The 12,834-nt window shown below is 33.4% G+C and overlaps 3 protein-coding genes across 5 annotated transcripts in view; 2 read left to right on the forward strand and 1 right to left on the reverse strand.

Annotated features, from left to right (window-relative positions):
- Nucleotides 1–12,834, forward strand: part of LOC111427073 (irregular chiasm C-roughest protein teiresias) — a 109,972-nt gene that overhangs the window by 64,637 nt on the left and 32,501 nt on the right. The gene's annotated exons all lie outside the window — the stretch shown is intronic.
- On the reverse strand, nucleotides 5,159–8,611 carry LOC111427071 (uncharacterized). The gene is made up of 3 exons (XM_023062041.2): nucleotides 6,952–8,611; nucleotides 6,117–6,839; nucleotides 5,159–6,059 (listed from the first exon to the last, which is right to left on the reverse strand). The coding sequence occupies exons 1-3, from the start codon at nucleotides 8,543–8,545 to the stop codon at nucleotides 5,278–5,280; spliced, it is 3,099 nt and encodes a 1,032-aa protein (XP_022917809.2). The 5' UTR covers nucleotides 8,546–8,611; the 3' UTR covers nucleotides 5,159–5,277.
- On the forward strand, nucleotides 10,029–11,915 carry LOC111427074 (uncharacterized). Of its 2 annotated transcripts, XM_023062047.2 has the most exons (3): nucleotides 10,029–10,172; nucleotides 10,236–10,739; nucleotides 10,806–11,915. In XM_023062047.2, the coding sequence occupies exons 1-3, from the start codon at nucleotides 10,124–10,126 to the stop codon at nucleotides 11,723–11,725; spliced, it is 1,473 nt and encodes a 490-aa protein (XP_022917815.2). In that variant the 5' UTR covers nucleotides 10,029–10,123; the 3' UTR covers nucleotides 11,726–11,915. The 2 variants fall into 2 exon arrangements, with proteins under 2 accessions (XP_022917815.2, XP_022917814.2); XM_023062046.2 differs by having other exon boundaries at nucleotides 10,236–11,915.

Here is a 12,834-nt window from a genome sequence, read left to right on the forward strand (position 1 = left end):
TAAAGTTCATCAAGGACCTAGAGTTTCCCTAAATCTTTTTAAGGTGTAAGTTACAAAAATCTTATACATCACAGTTCCCCTTAGCCCGAAAGCAACAAAAAAAATAAAAGTACCCATTTTGTTGGTGTTTTCCGTCACACCATCTCTCCAAGGTAGTTGAGATCTTCAGTAGTATAATAATGAGAGTTCTGGAGCGGAAGTTGCTCTCTGTGCTCCCTGCGCATGCGCAGGAAGTGACGTCACAGCGCGGGAAATTTGAAATTCAAAATTCATGTGGCGCTGTCTGGTGGTGTGTAGTTAAACTAAAAAAGGGTTGGTTTACCTGATGGCAGATAGATGGCGAAGCTTAAAATTTACCTGATGATTGATAGATGGCGCAGCTTAAAATTTACCTGATGAACGATAGATGGCGCTGTCATCTTTTTAAGTTGGGCCGGAAATTATATTTGTTGTCTGTTATATTTTTAAAATTTAAATTTACCTGATGGGTGATAGGTGGCGTTATTATATTTTTAAAATTTTAATTCACCTGATGGGCGATAGATGGCTCTGTTATATTTTTAAAATTTAAATTTACCTGATGGGAGGGATAGATGGCGTGCGAAAATTTAAAATCATGGAAAAAAAATTTGGTTGGTGCGCATGCGCAGGGAGCACAGGGAGCAACTTCCGCTCCAGAACTCTCATTATTATACTACTATCTTCCTCTACGTTTATTACCTATAGCTTCTGCCGTAAATATCTTTTTTACTGGGTCATCGTCGCCAGTTCTGCCCACCTTCATAATTGTCACTATATTTCTATTTCCAGATGATCTATAGGCATTATAAAGTTTAAAGTTGTAACTTCTTCTTCATACTCCTGATACATAGATCACCTGTATATTTGACGCAGCACCTTTCTTTCATATGTGGCTAGCATAGATTCATCTTTTTTAGTTAGAGTCCACGCTTCGGAATCATACGCCAAAATGGGTATTGTAAGGGTCTTATTAGTAGTAGGTGGTACTTGGACAGATCGAAATAGCATTTATTTCCACATAAGATGCGTTTGTTAATTAGTGTAGTCATGTTGATATCTACATTGAGTGATGTTCCTAGGTACTGAAATTCTGCGACAATCTCAAAGTTCTGATCACTATAAGTACGAAGGCAAAACCTTCACTTCGAACCAATTTCTGAAAAAGTTAATCCAAAACGTCAAACCTTTTCTTAAAAGACGCACGGCAAAACCCGAAAGGTTCTAGTGTTAGTTCTAGTTTTAGTTCTAATTTTAGTTCAATTCTGATCACTAATTGTCATGTTTTGTCCAGCATCTCGCAGTCTTCTATTATCCGTGACTGCCATAAACTTTGTCCTTGCCTCATTGATAACGAGGCATCGTCCCCGCTGCTGCTTCCAGAGTCGACACGGCTTATTTAGCTTTCCTTACTGATCACAATATAATATCCACGACATTAACATACGCAAGAATCTGAGTGGACTTATTGAGAATTGTGCCTGTAATGTCTAGTTCTGCATCTCTTATGACTTTTTCCAATGCTATCTTAAATAATTTTGTTTCGAATGTCTGTCTAGGTTAGCGCAATAAGTTTTTCAGGAATTTTTGACTCATTTATTGCTTGGTACAGTTAAGGTCGGAGAATGCTATCATATGCCACCATAAAGTCAACAAAGAAATGGGATGTATCAATATTATATTATACTCCTTAATACCTTCATCAATAATGATTTGGTTTATTATAGAAAGTAAAAAATTTAAGCTGGGATAAAAATTGCTACTATGAATGGTTTAATTTTATTCTTCATTAATAATTTAATTATTTATTGGAATATTACCCCTTCTCTCCTATAATATTTGTAATCAATTCTACCACAACGTCGGTATATATGCATCAGTACACAACATCTAAGCAAAGGAGATGCTTAAGCGTGTAATCTGCGGTTGCACATGTATCACAAACTATACACGTTGTTGCCATAAACCATAGGATTCAACAGTCACAAATTATACCTCGACATTATAACTTACACACTACAATGTACATGTTTACTCGCTTTATTCAAGCTATTTGCTTCATTATATTTAGAGCTAATGTTTGGAATAGAAGGGAAAACTCATATAATTATTCCTGAACAACAAAATATAAAGTTTTGATGAATATACTAGTACTTAACATAGAAATAATATCTATTGGGGTCGTATATGTATACGTGTATTGATTAGGTGGTATCGGATAGTTCAAAAGTTAAACAGAAAATCGTCGAGCGGCTATATTGTGACTGAGTAAACTGCGAACCGAGATAGAAATCTGCAAATATACGTTCGCAACCCATGTTTACAGTGAAAAGTTTTTGTTCAGCATGAAACTTCCTCCAAATACATAAGAGGGGGATAAAGCGGGTGGTCTTGAGTATCATGTAAATAAGATACTTTTTGAACAAACATCTCAAAGCGGAACGAGTTTATAAATTATGCACTTAAATAAGTTTGTAATCGTTGCACCCGAGAACAATCGTGCTACTACCGGACGAGCCGGTGTTCGCGAGCAAATAAAATGCTCGTATCAACTACCATTGTTCGCCTCTAAGTTTGCTCCCATTGTGTAAATAAGTGTTTAGACGGGGAATGAATGGGGGCGGAAGGTCCTCTTCTTAAAAGAAAACTAAAACGGAGAAAACACAAAACCAACCAAACCTTTTGTTTCATTTGTTTGGGTTGTTTCCTCGTTAACTAATTTATTCCACTAACGCTTTCTCTAACAAAACGTTTTGCAAACATTTTGATTAAATTGTTGATGTATTAAAGACTTAGTAAATTTAAAAAGGCAAAAAAAGCACTTTAACGTTTTTCACCATCCGTACTCATAAATCTAGCTAAAATTTGTCACTGATGCCTGCAAATGGAATGTTAATTTAATACCGTGAGATAGATTGCGGGAAGCCAACGTGATGAATTATCGTTGCATAAATCAGAATATATTGTTTTAGTTCCCGTTGCGTTCTGAGTACCTAGTCAGATTTCAGGCATATACAATTAAAAACCTAGTTTTCATAGGTAATAATTCATTAATATTAATTCTTGTAATAATTCTTGTTTATTTTGTAACATAATAGCCGTTAATACGATCTACACTGAAATATATACTTACAACTAACATTTCCAACTACTCTGTGTGATGTTAACACGAAACAGACACACCCTTTTGCGGCTGCACTACTGTCATTCTTCTTACTCGACGGTGTCGCAATAAGATGAGATAGATAATGAAACCAAATATACGTTTCTTGAATAAAATGAACGCGAATATGGGTTCTGGTACGCTTGAAAATTGTACGCTTTTATGCACGAAAAATTATTATGTTCTACAACATCGTCGACAAAATGGAATTTCCTTTAATCCGGTTATGACGTAACATACGAACGAAAAGGAGTGACAAAGGAAATCTTGTTAGCAGGCGATTTATTATTTTTTTACGACGGTATTTCCAATTTACGACAACAGGAATAACAACGGATTCGTATTTCAGTGAATCATTAATTGGGGATTCAAAAATTCGTTTTAACATGTAACTAATTTCTTATAATCTTGAGCGTGGGAGTTGAAAAATATAATTGGCACGAAATTATTTCTATTGTAAATCAATCATTTGTATTACTTGGTGATACCAATAACTCAATATTAATTTTCGACAATTAGAGACTAATCACAATAAATCAATGACTGTTGAATGGCTATAAATTATTTATGGTTGTATTAACAATACACTAAATCAAATAGATTAATTTTAGTTAATTGATTGTCGTGTGGTATAATTCTTGATCCTAAAAAGTATTTATTTTATCAAAAGTTTGTTTTATGAACACCGGCTCCTCCACCAAAACATTAAACTGGAATTAATCCTGTGTAAAAAGATATGTACGAAACTTATGAGTTCAAGTGGTTGTATTAACTTGCAAGTTATATCATTTTCATTAATCTTTGACAATATTAAAAAAATATTGGATGTGAACAAACAGCACCGCAGTATTAAACCAGTCAATCATGTCAATTCTGTTTCATATTTTTCATATATGTAGGTCCACACATCAGCTCTGGATTCGATTTCCCATACGGAATCAAAATAAAAAATGTGTACGGAACGATTCGCACGTCAACTCTTATGACTTATACATCGACTCCCTCGACTACCCTTAAAGTAAAAGAAATTCACATCTAACACGAGAAACATTCCGATATTTTTGTTGGAAGATCTGTCACTGAATAGAAAATGTGTTTTCTCCATTTATCTTGATATTTTTTTTATTTTAAAAACTACCTATGACTTAAAGTAGTAACTTGTCAAAAAATCTTACAAAAACACCTAAAAAGAAGTTCACAGTACTTTATGGTATTCTGAATCCACGTGCAACGTTGGTTTAATCATCATTCATGACAATTTTTCAGCTTACTTCATAAACAGTACTTTAGATTTGATGATATTGTTTGAGTAAGGCTTTTTCTTTCCTCCACAAAATTCATCTTAAAAAATCTTCTCGTCTGACCTGTATTGAATAGCACGAATATAATTAGCTGCAACATTTATTATGTTGTTAATTTTTGTCTAATATGTCTAACTTCCAGAAATTTTTGTTTTATTATTACTTTATAGTTTATTGTTAAATTAAATAAGTATTGGTCATGACACAATTTCCGTTTTAGATAGTTGCAGCCATTCATGTAAATGGTTATAGTTGCATTGTCTGGTTTAAGAAGTACTTTACTTTCCAAGAACGATACCCAGATACTTGTGAATTCCTCGGCATCCATGCCACTTTCGATCTCATTTACGTAAACGATTCCATTCACTATCTTATAGAAATAATTGTGCACATGGAGTTTCTTTCTGGATTGTTGGATACTTCACTTTAAAATTCTGTTCACATATTATTATTTTAATACAAATTTCGATATCGGCTCTTAATTGGTCAGGAAGGAAACTATTTTTATAATTTCTTATCCCATCTGGCAATTTATTATCTAATGTCGACTGATTTTCGTTAAACATCATTAAAGGTACTATAAACAAGAGGATTGGCCGATTCTATCTACAAACAGTCAATATTGACTAGCTAAATTACAACAAACAGTATCTCGTCAAAATAAAATTGAATGCAATCACTTGTATACAACGTTTGATTATTAAAAATATTATTTGAGTACAATACATTAAATCCTGAGAGAGTATTTAAGAAAACAAAAGAGAATGCTTAGATTTGATCTTATATATACTTTTGTTACGTGATATGAATATTTAGATATTGAAACAACCCGATAAATAGCATCAAAAATACCACAAAGCTTATTAAGTTTGCATTTTCGGTTCCTTGAAATCTACAAGTATACCTAATCCGTTCAGAATAACTAGGTCCATAAGTATAAGGATCGTGTAGAGAATCTTGAGAACTATGTGCCGATGTATAATTTTTGGGTTGAATCCTATTCATATAGGGTAAGTTATCATAATGTCCCATCGGACTATTTTGATATGGTCTCATATACCAACCATAATTACAATAATATTCGGGTGGCATAATTTCATTATAATCCCTAGAATCATCGTTATCATCATATTGTGGTAGCCGTCGACATCGATTAGTAGATTCACTAAATTTCATTTTCGTTTCTTGTCCTAAATTACTACTTTTATTTGATTTTCTTACTTTTTCGTCTTCGTTAGAAGATGAAATCGGTGGTGTTGAAAATTGTTTACTTCCGACTGAATGGGTGTCATGTTGCGAAGTGCGAGTAACAGATGTACTATTGCTACTAGGATTTAGGCTATAATCCAATGGTACAGGATGTTTATTATTATTGAATAAAGCATCAACTTTTTCAATGGTGTTTCTACTAAACAATTTGTCTGGGTATTCCAGATGAAATCGATTGTAATGGTTAGGTTGCATGGTTTTTGTATTAAGTATTGGTTTATTATTTTCTTTAGATTCTTGAATACGTGGTAATCGTCCGTTATCGTTGTTTTGAGGACCATAACTATCTTTTTCGGAAATTGATGTATCTAGATAAGGTGTAAGTTAATTGTTAATGTTAAATATTATAATTAATAACGCATTACCTGGAGGTGATAAAATTACATCTCTTATTTCAAATTGATTTTCATAAACATTATTGTTATCGCGATAATCTCTTGGAGGTGATATATTACAGTAATCTATAGGATGTTTATAAACAGAATTTCGTGGATGTTCACTCATTGACAAAATATCACGAGAACTACTTTTATATCTTGTTTTACTATCTTGATACTTTTTATGCTGGAAGCGGTGGATTTTTTCGTTATCTACTTGATAATCAGGCGATGTTTTTCTTGGATGTTTATCTTCTCGTCTTCTTTTAGTATCATTGCGGCACACTTCTCGAAAACCTCTCGGATAACTATTGTTTGAATCCATACTATCTTCATTAGAATTATCTGCTGGAGATACTTTCTTACTATTCGTTTCTATTAATTCTTCGCAATTTTGAAGCATTGGTGTAAATTCATTGTTACTCAGTTGGGTGGAACTATTTATAATTTTTGTTTTAGATTCAGTCTTTTTCAATAATGCTTCTTCTTTCGTTGGATTTTCCTCATTTTTTTCAAAATCATTTGCTTTGTTTTCTCCCGGACTATTTGTTGGTTGTCCTACATTACTTTGGTTTTGACCCGGTATACTAAAAGTATTTCGTCGAGGATGTTCGTATTTTTCTTGATTTTTCTTAAATGGACTTGTAGATGGTTTAACGTGACAGTTATATGCTAACGTAGTTCTTATATCTTCGCTTGGGTATGGTTTCTCTGAAATCACAACATTAATTTAAGAACGTTTTTCATTTCTTTTTTAAATAAAAACACGTTGTTTGTAATTTTGTGAGTATTAGTGGTTGTATAAATTATGTTTTATACATACCTGCCAAATCTTTGAAAGAAAGCAAAGAATTTTGCGAATCTAATCCACGACGAGCTTTCCCTTTAACATAACTCTCTTTATCAACACTGCAAGTAACTATATCCTTATAATATTTTTCTGTGTCTTCTTTCCGTTTTCGTTTATGTTCTTTGTTTTTTACCGCGTCGTAAATCTTTTTCGTCATACGATCCTCCAACAATTTAATCGCCACATCTACTGATGCTTTATATTTTTCAAAGTGCAAACGGTCCAAATCGGAGCTACTCACATTCTGGATTGATCCAGAACTTCTCCTTTTCGATATTCCCAGCTTTTCTTTCCCTTTTAATTCTAAGATGGTGTTGGATAACGATTTTCTTATGGCAGCTTTCCGTGCTAAACTATGAAGAACATTTTTAATGACTTTTTCGTGTTCTGGGTCTAATAATAATTCAGTCAAAATTTTTGTAATACTAGGAGGTAGTTTTCCATCATCACTAGATGATGATAAATGTGCGGATAAAGATTTATCCTCCATTTTGATATCATTTAATCGTTTAGCATCGATATCCTTATTAATTTTGGTAGGAAATTTATCAAGCTCTAAAAACGACACTCTTTTTACATCTTCTTTATGTAACGTCGAAATTCTTTTTGTTTCATAATTTATGTTTTCAATATCGTCTGGAGTATAAGATGTTTCCTTTGTTCTTATTATCGAATGGTAAGACTTTGCAGTAACGTAATTCGTTGGTGCTTGATCTGGTTTATACTCAATAATGGGAGTTAGCACATCTTTCTTATTATTTTGTATCTTTGTTTCTTGTAATCCTTCTGACACGGGTGTTGTTACTGTTGTTGTCGTAAGTTGGACTTTATTTTTTTTATGTTTCCCTCGAGACTTGCGAGTCTTTCCTGGTATAAAATTATCATTCGGTGAAACAACTTCAAAATATCCAGTGTTGTCTCTTTTAAAAGGTATCACCCTTTCTACTAAACAACATTCCACGTTGGTCTCAGGAGTATTGTACTTCAAATTGACAGATGGAACTTGAAGTATTTCACGTTGTGTATGAATAGAAGAGCATAACGTTCCAGAATCTGATGTACTTAATGATGTCATGTCGCATTCTCTTTTGTAGACTGTCGTTAGCTCTTTTGGTTTCTTACCGTCACGAAAATTTGTTGTACTTCTAAGTTTTCTTTTGTTTCGATTGTTGTCATCTATGAAGCATGGATATACTAAACCAACCGCCCTTTTCATTTCCAATGAAGATAACTTGGTACATTCTTGATATTGTTCGTCGCTTGTGCAAAGGTTTAAACTACTACCTAGCGAAATTTTATTAAATTTATTTAAATTCCACCATGGTGGGGAATGAATAGCGGTTAAATGTTTATTTTTAAATGATGTTTTCTTAGAAATTCCTGGATACCTGCATTGCATCCATTTCATATTTTGTGGATATAGAAATCTTTTGTAGCTGTATCTATCATATTGAGTTCCAAGAAAATCCATATTACATTCACAATCATCATGTAAACCAGGCGAATGAGTCGTTTCTACTATTGAATTGCAATCGCAACACGTTCTAAATTCCCGAATTCCCGGCATTTTAATTACTATATAAACTAATAATTTAGACTTTGAGCTAATGTCATTTATAACGTTTACTTGACAACTTTTACATCTTTTCATTTCGATAACATTAGAGTGAATAGATAAAAGTTTGTCAGACTTATTGATTTGACGAAAATTCATCTCCCCAGCGTATTCTTATCAAAACCATATTTTAGGACCCCCGAAAACGTATCGAGTGGCGAAACGATGTCAAGGCGAATCCCTTCATTATCTTTTCGCTCGGGATTTCCTCTTTTCATTTTACGGCTTCTTCCCTTTAACATCCCCGTTCGTGAACCGAGGTACATTCGGGAAACGTGGTTTCATATTACCCTACCCGTCAAATCAGATATATTTGTAGTTGGTTTCTCTAACGAAAGGGACGAATTCGAAAATCATACACGTAACCGCGGCCGCTCGAATAGTAATGATATATGTAGACTATGAGATTATCTAAATTTCTCTGGGGACTACGCCATGAAAATTGCCTCAATTTGAAAGCTAAACATTGAACGACCATTCGCTAGATTAAAATGGTTTAATTTGAACGGATCATGCAAAGCAATCGGCTTGAATGGCGAGATGGGGGGTATTATTATCTTGAGCTTACGCGAAAGAACGTCATGCAATCAGCTTTTATTGCAAACTATCTTTTTAAGTAATAGAATTAATGGGAATGTAGAATTTTATTAAAACCTTTGTAAAACATAGCAACAAACCGATTGTTGATGATTAAATCAATAACTAACTACGGTAATCAGGCATTTCCAACTAATGGAGAGATAAATAGGACACCATTAGTAGAGCAGTTAACTGTTCGACGCATTGAAAAAGATAAACATTAAAGTCCGATAGCTATCTATCAGTTTTATTTGTGTATTAACGGTGGTGTTTACATCGAGTAAATTTCGTCGAGAAGCTTCTGCTCCGTCTGGTTGGGTATATTAGCTCTAAAACATCTGCCAGGATCAGCGCGACGGTTTGCGAAAACCAACAATAAACAAACTGATGCACGGCATTCGCCCTTTGTTTAAGTTTATGACCGTAATCGTACACCATAATGCGAGTTTATATCAAGATAAACCGATTTCAACTTTTCTAACTTTACGAACATCTCTTCATCTCCATCAGAAAATCAATACTTTATATTCCCTATTCAAATTAGGCAAACTTTTGTAATCTACTTTCAAAAAATAAATGATACTTTAACGTAATACGCATGCATGTATAAAATTAGATGAGAATAACAACTAAATTATAATTCCAACATAACCTTAGATTGATCCTAGCACATCCTAGATAACCCCTTTGGAGCTTTTCCAATTTTATAAATTGCAACGTTTTGCAATTCATCGTATTTTTTTCTACAGTTTAAACCTTATTTTACATTAATTTTCTACCTAATGTTCCAGAAAATTTCATTTTAATGTCACACATAAATTTTCAACTTCATGACCGTCACTATAACAACAACTGTATTATCATCGATGTCATCATTCATTTTCGCGTGCGTTTCGCGATGTTGTCTAAATTTATAGTGTTTTCTACCATACAATATAAATTATCATTAAAATGTCGTTTGTGGTAACACCGCCTCAACACCCATTGTGTAACTGCAACTGTGAGTATAAGAAAAACTTCACCAAAACGTCAGAATACGAAAATAATTATTGTTCTGATCCAGATCATGAATCTTACGATTTCAACACTTTAAGAAGACAGTGGTCTGAATTGTCGAAAAATTTTCCATATAATAAGAAAATGACAGGTGTCTTTGGTTTGGCTCTTTTTGATGCGTGCAATGAAAACGCTCACAACTATCAGTGCAAATGTAAAGAGCTGTATCATCAATTTACTTCTGATGGTTGCAATGGCGGCAAAATGTGTACTTGTAAGGCATGTAAAGTAGTAGGTGGTTGTGATATATGTACACATTCTGCAGATATAAATAATCAGAAACGTCTTATTAGCGAAACAATGTGTTATACTTGCCCTTGTGGAATTGCAAGTCCGAATAGATTAGCTTATGGATGTCGAGAGGCAGATTATACACATGATGGAACCAAATTGAATAATAAACGAGATAAGGATATAAAACATTTAAAGCATTTAGAGAAGGATGGAAATATTACCAGTGAATCACCATCATCGGTAAGAAGGAATAGTTCGCCTACAAGATTTTGTGACGGTAGTATATCTCAAGTGTTGGGGTTTAAAGGAAATGATCCAATTTACAATCTTGATGAACATTTAGGTACTGTTTATACAAAACCAATGAACATGAGAAGTAGTATACCCGCAACACCTGCTTCATCATCTCCAACCTCGCTACGAGGATGTTTACGAGACCGTAGATGCTCAGCATGCGGCTGTTCGAAATGTTCGCCATGTTCGACATATGTACCATGTTCAACTTGTACATCTTGTAATACTTGTGGATATAGACCTTGTAATGGGTGCACTCCTTGTGGAAAATGTCCAACTTATCACGGAAACGGCATGTGCCCTCCTTGCGTTCCTTGTCAACGATTGAATATTGCAGATAGGATACAAAAAATTTCAGAACATAATGATGAGAGTTTAGCAGAAAGCGTAATAGAAGCTATACCTGAAATTGTTCCAGTAAAAACACCAAAACATCATGATACACCAAAACATCATGAACCACAAAAGCATCATGATACATCGTCAGAACATCATGACACACATAGGCATCATGATACATCGTCAGAACGTCATGAAACATCATCGGAACATTATGAGACTAAACATAAAATTGTGGCTAATCCGGTAGAAAAAATAATTAATAATCCGTCTGATAAAACATCAACTAAAACGGTCTCAAAGGCATCAGATAGACATTCTAATAAAGTATCCGAAAAAATAGAAAAATTTTCTTTAGACAACGAAATATACGACAGGCAAAGTAGCTCGTCAGTGAAAAGTTACGATGCTATATCCAGCAAATCAGAACAAGATTCAACACGTTCGAATCATCATCATCATAAATGTACATGTAAATGCATGAGAACGCTTTGTTCATTATTTACGTTCTTAATCATTTTAGCTTCCATATTTTTAATGTGGTCATATACGCACCAAACATGGCCTTTTAAACCGAAATGTTCTTATAGGTACCACTTATACGCACCAATTAAACCATATAAGCGATAAAATTGTTTCATTGTTGTTGAAATGTAAATTTATGTTATAATAACACTATCGAATATTTTTATAAGTTGTGCAAATATGTTCCAGCAATTGAAATTTAAATCAAACGGCATTAATTCGATGTAATTTGTTATATTTTATTTCTTTGAACGTATTGTTGAATCGAAATTTTAATTAAATTTGATTTAAAACACTTGTTGTTTTATTAACATATCTTATATTGTTTTTTTTTTTTTGAGAGACGAAAGTAATTTTATCAACATATTCTGAAGATAATTACACGCTATTTGAAAGCACGTACACTTTTGAGAAACCAGTTTTTGATTGGACAAGACTGAGCATAATCTGAATACTACTTGTATTAGACTAAATACTGTTTGAGGAATACCAGATGGTGCTCATAGATGACGGGATGCTGTATATTAAATCTAAATACTTTGATTATATTAATGGGACGAGTTAGGAACAATAGTGTGAACGATTATTGGTCTATCCGCTCACGAAGAAAAACAAGAACATCTTATAGAGGTCGACTAAGTTCTCGTGCCTACAACTCTGGAAAAATGATAAAAGTCTGCATACTAGTGAAAATGTTATAGAATCGGTAGCAAATTAAACTTAAATTTTACACATTCAATTTAAACAATGGTAGAAAAAGCTAAAATTTCCATATATATATATATATATACAGCGACTTGTTTTGCAAAATGCAGTTATTTATTTAAGGAAGAAAAGCGGGTATGGGCTAATATGTACAACCAGAGTACTTGTTTTTCTACAACAAAGCATACATACATATTCAAGCGATGTAGGAGTAGTAGGTCGGACCAATTTTCAACTTCATAATGCGGCAAATTAAACAGAGTGCCCCTCGTGTACAAATAACTCGACGAAGAGAAAACTGTGAAATTCAGTTTGAAGCTGTTTGCCCTGATTTAATTTAATTGAGAAGTCACACAAATACAAACCGAAGCTACCTTTTATATTATGGGAACTCGGAAGCTTTTAGACTGTTACTACATCCATAGTTACCCGAAAATTAATTTAATCTCTTTAAATTATCCAAATTGTAAAACTAATCAAGTCCGTAAATTTCAAACGGTCTATATAAA

This window comes from Onthophagus taurus, chromosome 2, assembly GCF_036711975.1.
Source record: "Onthophagus taurus isolate NC chromosome 2, IU_Otau_3.0, whole genome shotgun sequence".
Lineage (NCBI taxonomy): Eukaryota > Metazoa > Arthropoda > Insecta > Coleoptera > Scarabaeidae > Onthophagus > Onthophagus taurus.